General features: G+C 43.3%; 1 protein-coding gene across 1 annotated transcript in view; it reads right to left on the bottom strand.

The window, feature by feature from the left end:
* Positions 1-4,299: 4,299 nt before the first annotated feature.
* Positions 4,300-13,740, bottom strand: part of LOC124788675 (UPF0489 protein C5orf22 homolog) — a 610,116-nt gene continuing 600,675 nt past the window's right edge. The window contains exons 4-5 of the mRNA XM_047255957.1: positions 8,334-8,528; positions 4,300-4,353 (exon numbers count right to left, since the gene is read on the bottom strand). Coding sequence (XP_047111913.1) covers positions 4,300-4,353; positions 8,334-8,528 — 249 coding nt within the window. The remainder of the gene's footprint in view (positions 4,354-8,333; positions 8,529-13,740) is intronic.

A 13,740-nucleotide genomic window follows, 5' to 3' on the forward strand; every position in this document is an offset into this window, starting at 1 on the left:
GTCAACAGACGCGGTCGGCCTGTACGCTTTTGTGCTGCACATGTCCCTTCACATTTCCACTTCACTATCACATCGGAAACAGTGGACCTAGGGATGTTTAGGAGTGAGGAAATCTCGAGTACAGACGTATGACACAAGTGACACCCTATCACCTGACCATGTTCAAAGTCCGCGAGCTCGGCGGAGCGCCCCATTCTGCCCTCTCACGGTGTCTACTGACTACTGAGGTCGCTGATATGGAGTGCCTGTCAGTAGGTGGCAGCACAACGCACCTAGTATGAATAAAGTATTTTTTTGGGGGTGTCCGGATACTTTTGATCACATAGTGTATGTCATATATGCTACGACAGCCAGTGACCGTTCAGTATGTTCTGAGCGCTCTGCCGCGAATTCCTTAGCTACTGAGGGCATTAAAAGACATCATAGTGAGTCGATTAGTGAATTTCGATTCCATTTGTCGCGATTTGTCATCGCTGATTGTGGTAGTAATTGATAAATTATGCATACGAAAGCGGGAGACATAATTTGCACGACATACGCTTTCTTCAAGTGGAAAGCACGCGCATGCGCGTACCCCAAGTGTCGCTTGGAATTGTCAACAATGCTCTCCTCCTCAGTGACTGGACATGCGCAAACCACCATCTTTTGTGGATCGGACTATTGTTGGAAACGATCGATATGTGAGGTAACCTTGCGTTTTCGAATAATATACTAACGTAAGAAATTAGGCAATCATTAGGTACCTATAATAACACATGTACGACAATTGAAAGTTAATTAGTGACCATCGTTTATTAATAACTTATACAGATTTTTCAGCACAGCTGTTACAAACTTTCATGAGAGATAGAGTGCACCTAGACGATGGAAAATCACATAGCACTACATGTTCGGAAAAGCTTTCCTGGCGCGGCAGTAATAACACGAAACATAGGAAATGAAGGACACGACAGGGTGAGAAAGCATGTTTATTATGGTAAGTATAGCAGAAACCAAGAAATACGAACAAAAACAAACAATGATCGTCATCAAAGAAAGTGTTCGAAATAACGGCCCCTGGCGATGACGAGCATCTCACATCCCCGGCGCATGGAAGATCTGATGGTCTGAAAAATATAGGGCGGGTCCCGATCTTTCCCAGCAGTTGTCACGGTGCGTGCAACTTCCTCCGCACTGTTAAAAGGGGGTGGGGAGTTCTTTCAGCAGTGTGTTGACGTATCCCCAGAGTAAGCAGTCAAGCAAGTGATGCCTGGTGATCTCGCTTTCATGCCCTGGAAACTTGAGACCTGCCTCGAGGAGCGTAGTCGTAATTTCGAATACCTTCTTGGATGACGATATCTCTGCTTTTGTTCGTATTTCTCCGTATCTGCTATACTAAAGCATAATAAACATGTTTCCTCATCCTGTTCGCGTCATTCCTTTCTTGTTTTGTGTCGTCTCTACAGCGTCAGGAAAGTTTTCCCGACAATGAGTTGCTATGTCTAGGTGTACTCCTTCTCTCCTCAAAATTCGTAACCTTTGTTCTGAAACACCCCGTACAAAATAGATACATCTTTCAAAGTTTTATTATCCTTAAAAGTAGTCACCAGAATTGTATATAATCCGTGCATAAATCGTGGCCTTAGCAGCATTAGTTTTGTTGATAGTTCGAGTTAAATCTTTGTAACAGTTCTGAAGCGAACACCATGAAGTGCTTCCCTCATTTTAGGGATCAAGTTCAAATCACAACGGATTAAGCCCGGGAATTGCGCTGTGGCGTACAACTCTTTCCAGCTCCATCGATGGAACTAATCGCTCACAAAATGGCTCTGAGCACTATGGGACTCAACCGCACGGCCACTTCGGCCGGCTAATCGCTCACAAGTTGCATCTTTGTACTCCCGAGAATTGTCCTACAAAACGATTGACTGGTCCTGGTCTTTATCTAAGATAATCCCAGACTGTGTTCCAAGAATAAACAGCTTAGTAAAAGAAGAGGCGACACTTTCTCGAGGATCCGCACATCATTTTGCACGAGAATTCTCGGGTGGACAGTGGCGCAAGTTGTGACCGATTGGTTCGATCGATGGGGCTGGGAAATGCTCTATTATCCACCGCTCACCCTGGATTTAAGCCTCTTTGACTTAAACTTGATTCCGTAATTGAAGATCGCACTTCATGACATTCACTTCGGCACTGTAACAGAGATTCTTTGGGCAATAGACCGCTCCACTCGAACTATCTACACAATTGGCGCTGCTAAGAGTATCCTGCAAATTCGACAATGACAAAGAGTTATACACAATGATAGTGACTATTCTGAGGAACAGTAAAACTTAGAAACATGTATCTATTTTGTGTAATTTGTATATAAATAGTTGCTACTATCAACATTATGACACTCGTAGTTGCGATGAAAACAGGAACTTCCGGAAAGTTAAATCTGTGTGATCAACCGATATCCGACCACACACTCTTTCCCCTGGATATTTCACAACAGCATATACTCAGCTGAAGGTGAAAGAATCAGACCATTTCTTGCGACCAGAACCATCTTTTAGCATTCACAGCTATAGGCAGGGCATAAACAAGGGGATAAGAAACACCAATAACAAATCTATTGAAATACACGATTTCTTTAAACTAAAATAACCCACCAGATGTTGTGGAATAAAGATTTGGCATTTTTACCAGCAAGGAATTGTAGGTGCAAAGTCGTTGTCTTATAGTAGGACGACAGGTACCAATTAAGTCTCTATATCTGAAGTTCCATCCTGACATATATTTGCCGTCACTTGGCACACAGATAACTAAAAAATGCAGTCGGTGCCATGAGTGGGTCAACTGGAGAGAAACCCGCACACGTGACTCAGGTGGGCGGTACATACAGTGTGGAACATGGTAACTGACAACTCTCGCATTCGTCTACTTTAGTCCTAAATTTAGTGAAGTAAAAACTAGTAAATTTGAAACTTTACTGGACGATAAGAAGCACAGCACGTCACTGGCAGTCTAACACTAACCCTTTAATCGAGTACTACCGTGTTCTTGTACGTTCCAATTTTATGATATTTGTTTCCTGTTGTGTGTCGATTAAGGGAGCATCGTCACTGCAGATAGCTGTTTCAGCCCACATCTAATCGTAAGAAGCGACTGTGATAGCGGTTTAACCTCTGTCCAATTTCTTATACTATGAAATTATTGAGTTATTGTGAAGTTACTATTACGAGTAAATTCACGTCCAACTATGACTATCAGATCAGATTACATCACCTTCTTACTATCGGCATCATCTAATTATTTAACGTAGTTTCATCAAGCATTATGAAGATGTAGGTGAACATCCTCTAAGTATCTCCTGTTTGCAAAAGAAAACGGCACATTTACTAAAACACGACGGGAAAAAGAAATAAGAAATGGAGAAAGTGTACTGTTCTCAGAGATAATAAAACTTCGTAATATCGCTATTCTAATCTTTGTTTCCTTCCATAATAACGAGCCTTTGAATAATGAATTCATCACTACACGAATGCAGAAATATTTTCGTACGCGCAGATTTGGCTCATATTATTTTGAAGCAACATTCGTCACCTTTAGATCACAATAACAATAGTTATCACCGTATGTATCGGTAGAGTTTATTTAAAAACGGCTTCTTCACAACTGGAACATTCGTATTCTTTAGTACCAAGTGTATCGCATGGCTACAAGTTATATTCTCATGCGATATTTATTACCCTACTTGTTATCCTGCAGTATACTGTGGGTGATGAACTCTTCTTTACCTCAGCTGTTTTGTACGGTACAATTAAGTAGGAATGTCGTTTGCGACTTCATGATTGTGTATGAAGACTGGCCAGGAGAGTGGTGTCGTAACAGCCCTAAGGAATGAACGCTACTAGTACTTTCGGTGTAATACGTATCGCATTTTGGTGTGCGTGCAACAAGCTTCTGACTCAAATAATGTCAGCCGTCTTCATTTCAGAACAGCACTTCTTAATGTGACAGAGACCAAAACAAGAGTTGTCACAAGCTGAGATTTTCAAGATAACAGAGTTATGTTTACGGAGAAGAAATGGCGTCCAAAAGGAAAGAGTTGGAAGCATCACACGTAAACAGCAAATTTCCCAAAATAATTGTTTGAAGATACGTATTTTCCTGTGGGTCTGGAGCATTTTGTGCCACAAAATAATTAAAATTAGGTCCAGCTCGATGGTTCCGAGGCCTCCAAACCCCAACTAGCCATTCATCCATCGAAGATGTCGCTCTGTGCTTCAGAATAAAGAATGTCAAGTACTAAAAAGAATTCTAAATTTATGCTTAGTTGTCGTACAGATCACAGCTGTACGTGTAGAGGAAGTCACCAACTTCACTCTGTTACACATATAAGCAAATGCACATCGAAATAACATTATTGTGCAAGTTATATTAACAATATTAAATTAACTCCAGCGTATCAGTTCCAACGTCTTGAAATGGAAAACCTCTCTGCTTACCTTCGGTTCGCTAGCATTTGGCTGAAAAGAATCAAGCTCAAAAATGGGCCCATTGTTTTCACGAGATCAGTGAATGAAAATACATGAAAGTATATAAATCCTCAAAACTCATCTCATCTCTACATTAACAAGGAAATAGGACCAATGACTGGTAATATTATCTATTTAATGTACTTCCGGTCTGGAAAGCTCCCACTTCAATAATATCTTCCAGATACTATTTTAAGAGAATGTAGTAACACGACAAAATAAATTTAACTGATAGATTCGCATTTACAAACTTTAGCAGCAGCTTCTGAACATCATAAATTTAGATTATTGTTGAATTCAGGTAGCTGCCAGAAAATGACTGCTGAGGACCTGGATGATAATTTCTTCTTCTGCTTCTACCTTTAGCTGTCAGCTTACTAACCTTTCTTGGGTACAATGTCTAGCAGATATGGACGTTAAAATCCTATACCTAAATTCAATCAGATGTATAGTGTGTTTCAAAAAGATAGATCCTATTTCAAAAGACTATATCTTCTACATCAATGAAGATAGAAACATGGGGTGAGTTTCAACAATTCTAAACTGAAAATTTACCTCTGCACCGTTGTAAGTTACCAGTTCACGTGGTTACCGGTAGAGGTCTCCCTGATGGAACTGATGATGATAATATAGCAACAAAAGGCGTTTGACGTTCTACGTTGCAACAGCATGCAAGAGCATTTCTGAACTAAGAGAAGTGATTTTCATAGAGAGTTCAGCACTGCACTGCCTACAAATCAAGAGGCGTATGGATCTCGTATTGCACCATTGGCCTCCACATGATGCAATATACATGATGTATCATATTTAATGGCGCAAACGTATACAGTGGAAGCTACACGATACTAGTCCAGAAGCAAAATAAAAAAATATATATGAAACATTAAGTACCATGATCACCTTTCTTGTAACTTTGTTTGCTACAAAGATAAGAATAGCAATGCATCTTTTCTTAAAACAGAACCCAGTGTTTTTATTTGGTAATCCACCTTCTCTCCATAAGACCTGTTCAATAACGTATAACAGTGTACCATTCATATAAATGTGGCATTATTGAAAATATAACCACAAACTGAGAACTGAGCTTAGCTACCCTGTCATCAACGTTAGTGTTCTCTCAAAGCTGTTGGAAGTAGACTCATAGACAGTCTTCGACACACACATTATTTTCAAAGGAGTTTGAGACAGAGGTCTAGGTGTGATAGGTCACGTGATGGGGAATAAATTTTGTTAGAGTCAAAATATTTGCTGACGCTTCCCAGCGACTCTTGGAATCTTTTAAGACTCGTTATGCCCCTGAGGAGTAACGGGGGATAGGCACTTCGCGGCGTTCGTATGCAATGTGTATTGCCTATCATTCAGTTTGAGACAGATATCTAGGTGTGATAGGTCACGTGATGGGGAATAAATTTTGTTAGAGTCAAAATATTTGCTGACGCTTCCCAGCGACTCTAGGAATCTTTTAAGACTCGTTATGCCCCTGAGGGGTGACGGGGGATAGGCACTTCGCGGCGTTCGTATGCAATGTGTATTGCCTATCATTCAGGCGAAATACCCTCAGACTTCAAGAAGAATTTAATAATCCCAATTCCAAAGAAAGCAGGTGTTGACAGATGTGAAAATTACCGAACTATCAGTTTAATAAGTCACAGCTGCAAAATACTAACGCGAATTCTTTACAGACGAATGGAAAGACTGATAGAAGCCGACCTCCGGTAAGATCAGTTTGGATTCCGTAGAAATGTTGGAACACGTGAGGCAATACTGACCCTACGACTTACCTTAGAAGAAAGATTAAGGAAAGGCAAACCTACGTTTCTAGCATTTGTAGACTTAGAGAAAGCTTTTGACAATGTTGACTGGAATACTCTCTTTCAAATTCTGAAGATGGCAGGGGTCAAATACAGGGAGCGAAAGGCTATTTACAATTTGTACAGAAACCAGATGGCAGTTATAAGAGTCGAGGGGTATGAAAGGGAAGCAGTGGTTGGGAAGGGAGTGAGGCAGGGTTGTAGCCTATCCCCGATGTTATTCAATCTGTATACTGAGCAAGCAATAAAGGAAACAAAAGAAAAGTTCGGAGTAGGTGTTAAAATCCATGGAGAAGAAATAAAAACTTTGAGGTTCGCCGATGACATTGTAATTCTGTCAGAGACAGCAAAGGAATTGGAAGAACAGTTGAACGGAATGGACAGTGTCTTGAAAGGAGGGTATAAGATGAACATCAATAAAAGCAAAACGAAGATAATGGAATGTAGTCGAATTATGTCGGGTGATGTTGAGGGAATTAGATTAGGAAATGAGACACTTAAAATAGTAAAGGAGTTTTGCTATTTGGGGAGTAAAATAACTGATGATGGTCGAAGTAGAGAGGATGTAACATATAGACTGGCAATGACAAGGAAAGCGTTTCTGAAGAAGAGAAGTTTGTTAACATCGAGTATTGATTTAATTGTCAGGAAGTCGTTTCTGAAAGTATTTGTATGGAGTGTAGCCATGTATGGAAGTGAAAAAACGTGGACGATAAATAGCTTAGACAAGAAGAGAATAGAATCTTTCGAAATGGGTGCTACAGAAGAATGCTGAAGATTATATGGGTAGATCACATAACTGATGAGGAGGTATTGAATAGAATTGGGGAGAAGAGGAGCTTGTGGCACAACTTGACTAGAAGAAGGGATCGGTTGGTAGGACATGTTATGAGACATTGAGGGATCACCAATTTAGTATTGGAGGGCAGAATGGAGGGTAAAAATCGTAGAGGTAGACCAAGAGATGAGTACACTAAGCAGATTCAGAAGGATGTAGGCTGCAGTAGGTACTGGGAGATGAAGAAGCTTCCACAGGATAGAGTAGCATGGAGAGCTGCATCAAAGCAGTCTCAGGACTGAAGACCACAATAACAACAACAACTCTTAGAGGCATTGATTCCAAGATTTTCCTGTTGAAAACCACTCTGTCGATATGTTAATTTGCTGGGGTAGACAGTACACAGCACGCGCGGTTAGTAGGCCCTGCTTGTTGGGTAACATCTCGTCGTCTCTCGGCTGGCGAGTACTAAAGCAGGCCTAGCATCAATGGAAAGTGTCAGAACATTTAGTCTGTAACAACAGCTGCTCCTCACAACGTGAGCTATCAACCCTAGACCTCTGTCGCCAAGATTTTGAAACACGCTGTTCATTAAAGAGTCTGTCTGTGTGTCTCCCCATCAACAACTGTGGGTGAACTGCGACACCGCTTAGCCTAGCAACAATCGTAAGTGTAGTAACTCCAGGCATGCTTGCAAAAGTATTGGGAGAATCTATCGTTTTCATGTTTGTGGTGCGTCTGGTGGAAGGCTTACTGAACATTTGTTAGAGGTGAATGACAACTTTTATCCCAAACGTAATTGTAAAAGGTATCACAAGGTCGTATATACATGGACGTAAAGACATACCCCTGTGTTATCGGGCGATTCGTCCCAAAATAAAAACCTTGTGTTATTACCTCAAGTGAAATTCATCCCAAGCTTCTGTCTGCATTCGTGGTAAAAATAATGACTTGTGAAATGGGACGAATCTTTTTGAAAGACCCGTTTCATTGACTTACTAACTTCCTAGTATACCATCAAATTATCCTCAATTTCTTCGCCTCTACGGTTACTGTTGTCTGATTTACTGATAGTATGGACAACTGACCAAGAAACGAACAGTTTAGTCACCGTATTTCCGAACGAATAACTAACTTCGCCCGTTGCTAGGTTACTGGACATGTCCAGCAGCCCATGCTGCGGCTTCCCGTGCGGTAGCCTGTAGAGAGAATTTGGTCAGAAATGTGGCTTGTACTCACCTCGGTGTCGGTGGCGTCGGGCTTCTCGAAGCGGTAGATGTGCCGCAGGCGATGGTAGAGCCCGGCGCGCTCGTACAGGCCGAGGAAAGGGTTGCGCGTGCTGAAGAAGTCGAGATCTATGTCCAAGATGAAGGGCGCGTCCGCCTGCGGCAGGTAGCCGCGCAGTGATGCCTCCAGCCCGGCCAGGTCGTCCTCCTGGAGAGCACACGACACGCGGCTCAGCAGCGCAGGCGTACTCATAAAGCTTTAATTATCACGTCTATACAGTAAAGCACACGTAATTAATATTCGTTTGTAATTGCCTGACACAGCCAGAAGGAGAGTGACCTCTATATCAGTGTCAAAATGCTTCCAAAGTAAAAGTTTTATTTCCCAGATCTCAATTGATACTTATCCTGATTACTAGTTTCAGCAAAGCTAGATTGCCATCTTTAGGTCATCGGATACTTGAATAACAAAACCATGGAGGTAAACTCACAGCAAAGATACTCCCAAGAAACACTAAGTACACTAAAATAAAAAGTGAATTGCTCAACCAAAGGCCGCTTTTAACAAGAAGAAAAACTCCTGAACTCAATCATAGAGGGATATGTAGAGGGTAAAAAAATGGTTCAAATGGCTCTGAGCACTATGGGACTTAACATCTATGGTCATCAGTCCCCTAGAACTTAGAACTAGTTAAACCTAACTAACCTAAGGACAGCACACAACACCCAGCCATCACGAGGCAGAGAAAATCCCTGACCCCGCCGGGAATCGAACCCGGGAACCCGGGCGTGGGAGGCGAGAACGCTACCCCACGACCACGAGATGCGGGCAGAGGGTAAAAGACCAAGAGGAAGACCATGGCTGAGGTACATGGATCAAATCGTGAAAGATATGGGATGTAACACCTATAAAGAAATGAAGAGAAAAGCTGAAAGACGCACAGAATCGAGACAAGCTGCCATTGCAGCTGTTGCAAACCAATCCTTGGATTGACCACTACAGAAGAAGAAGAACTGTATCAGCAAGGCACATAGCTGTCAAATACATCAAATAGTGCATAAACGCTACTGCCAGATGTTTGTATGTTGATAACCGACTCCATACTCAACATATACAAATCTTTTCTGAGAGTTTACCAATATGTTTCAATGGCCAGATGGCTGTACCACACCTACTGGTGTTATAATTCACGTACCCGATGACCTGAAGATGGGAACGAAACTTTGCTGAAACTAGTAATCAGGATATGTATCAAATGGGTTTGGGGCAATAAAACTTCCGCCGAACGATGTGGCGCAGTGGTTAGCAATCTGGAGTCACATTGGCGAGGACGACGGTTAAACCCGCATCCGGCAATCATGATGTATCCAGAATGAGATTTTCACTCTGCAGCGGAGTATGCGCTGATATGAAACTTCCTGGCAGAATAAAACTGTGTACCGGTCAGAGACTCGAACTCGAGACCTTTGCCTTTCGCGGGAAAGTCTTCTACCAACTGAGGCAAAGGTCTCGAGTTCGAGACTCGGTCCGGTACACAGTTTTACTCTGCCAGGAATTTTCAATCCTGATGTAGGTTTTCCATGATTTCTCGAAATCGCTTCAAGCAAATGCCGGGATGTTTCCTTTGAAAGGGCATGGCCACTTGACTGCCCCTTCCTTCCCTAATCAATGATTGTGCTCCATCATTATGGATGGAACTCGCTGTCGACGGGACGTTAAACACTAATCTCCTCCTCCTTCCTCTAACAAAACTTCCGTTGGGTTTCAGAAGACGACGGCACAAGAACTACAAGACATGCTGAAAACAGACACACATCAGTGGGCAGAGCGTCTCTCCAAGTTTGTAACTCGCACTACAAGTGCTCAATATGGGCTTCGTTTGTGATGTGGCAAGCATCAATCCGTGGGCGCAAGTCGTTGACACGAGGTGTTCGGGAAGAAGCGAAGGCAGCCCGCCTTGCGAATCTGGTAACTGGGATGCCTATTTGCAGGTGCAAATTAATTCGGTGTACGAGGGCTATTCGGAGAGTAAAGAACGATAGGTCGCGAAATGGAAACCGTAGTGAAAATCAAAACTGTTTCATTTGCAACGGTTAGCTACACATTCCACCTACTTCTCTACATCGTCGCCGCTCAGACTTAAGACATCTGTCGTAGCGTTGTACCAACTTTTCAATTCCCTCGTTATAGAAGGCAGCCGCCAGTGCTTTTCGACAATTTTCTACTCTGGACTGCAGCTCGTTGTCTGTGTCAAAATATTGTCATCATACCCAGCGGTTCATTTGAGCAGAGATGAACCTCAGGGGTCTCCAATTACGGGCTGTATTGTGGGTAATCAAAACACTTCCCATTGGAAACGCTGCAGGAGCATCTTCATTGCCCCGGTAGAGTGCGGCCGAGAATTTTCGTGTAGAACGAACCGCATGACAGTTATGTTATGTGGATTGCATAGCTCCAGGCGAAATCTTTCGCCAGGCCCTCTTACTTGGCGAGAAACGCTAATTTGTAGCCATCTTTACGTTCTCACTGTGAGCTCAGATCTGAAAAGAGCGACATGGTGCGATCGATGGGCGTACTAGACACAGTGCCAAACGCATCTGTGCAAAGGTTCATCAGATTTTCAATGTATTTTCCATTTTGCGACCGATCGTTCCTTACTTTCCGAATAACCCTCGTAACAATACAGAGACGAAGATTAACTCTAAAACATGACAACAGCACACGCTATAGTTGCAATATGTAATTATAAGAATTCTGCTAACTATTAGTAGGCTCCCCTTTACCAGTGGAACACAGATACATGGCAGTAACATGCAGCAAATTTCAGTTGATTCTCTGTTGACATATCGTGGGACACATACGTTCTGATAGTAGTCAAAGTGTTAAGACGCTATGTGTTTGTTTGCAGCTACTATCGGAGACACAATTCGCGAGACCCATCGCCTTTTCGTTAAGCTTAACTGCAAACCTTTACTGTCTATTACACTGCATAACAGGAAAGGAGACACAGTGCTACCAACTTACTGCTAACTCACATGTGTTCCTACTGTAGCTTATACGAGAAAGAGACATACCAACTGGATCGAAGGAAGGTGTTAACAAAAGACGAAACAAAAGCAAAAACGGTTTAACGGAAATATCAATTTCTTTCTCCAACAAAACGAGGAAGGGAATAGTCATCTACGAGCATCAAAGCCAGTAGTAACGCCAGTGTTCAACAAGTGCGCTTTCTTTTGTATGATATTATGCGGAGCTCGTAAACTGATTTATCAAGTGATCTTGATTTTCTTTGTCCGATAGCGTTTTAAACTGTTCACGACTAACAAATGCTTTTCTGCATCCCGTTCATCGCAATTTCAGTGAATGAAGAGAGCAGTAGTATCTGAGATGCCGCAGTTGGGACATCTCTGTCACATCAGAATGAATCGATGTTTACATTACATGGAAGTCTGTGAATTAGATGACGCTGTAAACTGCCGACAGTTCATAGTACGTCAAAGTTTCTGTCACCTTCATCACGCCAGATCAAGGAGACGGACGTTCAGTGGGCCGGTAAGGTGTTGATAGTGGTAACTTCAGAAAAGGATGAAGCAAAATCCGTACGCAGATTTATTTATCGGTATTAATATGATTTCATGTCTATATGAGGACCATGTTACGTCTCATTGTAATTGGACTAAGATCCAGAAACTGGTTGTCAAACGTTTAAGCTGGAGTAGTAGTAACAGCGCTTTGTGGTTGATGGGACAGGTAAGAGGGTTTCTGTTTACACTCTTTGTTACAAATAGCTACAGGCCACAGAGCTACACTATTAACTATTTACAGACCGGTCGAGAGGAAGTTTCTACCAAGGGGCTCCGTCAGGTGCCAGGAAAACGATAGTTGTTTGGCTTGGCGGGTCGCTGGTGATTATCGCGAAAGTGACAATTTCATTCTAACTGCCATGTCCACTAGTTTTAACACTTACAACGGATGGAGCAACTTAAATGTAAGACAAATATCCTGCCGGGTAAAAATAGTACACCTCGAAAGAAGACGTCAATTTTGATCCAATGACAGGATATGACACCTAAGGGATGGTGGGTGTAGGGTGCTAACGGTTTCAACGTCGTCCGCTAACAGATAGCGTAGGGACATAGCTACCAGAGCGTCATCTGTGTCTACCTTTAAGAGGGAATAATTACAGCTAGAAGGCTCAGTGCGGTGCAGATACGTGAAGCGGAGAGACTTGTTCCTCACTCTTTGAGTACACGTACGAGCGCGCACGCTCTCGTTACGTGTTATCGCTCCAAGAGCGACAACGGAACCGCGCCTCTCCAAGCCAGACGTGAAGAGGTATATCTTTCTGTCTTTTCCATTATTCCTTCAGCTCAAGGCGTCAGAAATATTGTCCGCCAATCAGCATTGCTCTTCTAAAACGGGAGAATGACGTTTCGTTTAAGGCGACCAATCCGGAAACCTATAGATTTGGCGTTTGGCGTTTGCTGTCTCCCTGCGAAAATCTCTGAAACTGCGTGCTATGTATAAAGAATGCGTAGGCTGGCCGCTCCCACACAATGTAGCGGAATTTGCTTTTAAGCCGAACACGGGGTCGTTCCCCCTTTTCACTCAGGCCCACGCTGTCTGCTACGGGCGGTCACCAGCCGACATGGGCTGGGTCGTCCTCTGAAGGGCCTGGCGTTCCGCTGTGCGGCTTCTCTCTCAAACTAAAAGCCTCTGTGACCGTCGTGTCTGGAATGTTTGTGTGCACGCCAGCCTCGAGTATTTCAACCACGGTGCGCTCACTTGTCAATTGCATATCGTTTACATGAATTCATACAACACTGACTTTGTCTTATCGAGTTTGGGTTCGAATGAAGCGTCTTGATGAGCGGAATATGATTGTGAGGGCGGAACATGTAAGCAATGAAGGTCAGGAGACCGCGACGTCTTACAGTAGTAGTAGTAGTAGTAGTAGTATTTATTACAACTTTGTTTCGGAAGATTCAGGCCTTTCCCCCTTCCCCCTCTCCCTCCGCCAATGACCACCACACCCTGCGGCTGGGTGTAAGTGGGATGTTACACGCAAATACGACGCTTCCTCGTCTCGGAATTCCACCCGCAGAGTGTGTGTGTGTGTGTGTGTGTATGTGTGTGTGTGTGTTCGCAGATGTGAGTCCTGATTGCTCGTGAGTGCAGAGGAGGCGGCAGACATCCCCCCCCCCCCCCCCCCTCCCAGATCGTTGGCTTCAATGCTGTGCGCTGTCTGCTCGCTTCTCGCGAAGCGCCTCTTTTCCACTGCGGCATTACTTAACGGGCGGCCGTGGCGGGCCTCGTTATCACTTGGCTCGCAGAACTTCGTCGCTGGCGTATTTTACGGCCCTTTTTTTACGGGCTCGCCTTCGTTCCGAGTCGGCAGTCGATTCCACACACTTGCGAC

Source organism: Schistocerca piceifrons, chromosome 3, assembly GCF_021461385.2.
Source record: "Schistocerca piceifrons isolate TAMUIC-IGC-003096 chromosome 3, iqSchPice1.1, whole genome shotgun sequence".
Classification (NCBI taxonomy): domain Eukaryota; kingdom Metazoa; phylum Arthropoda; class Insecta; order Orthoptera; family Acrididae; genus Schistocerca; species Schistocerca piceifrons.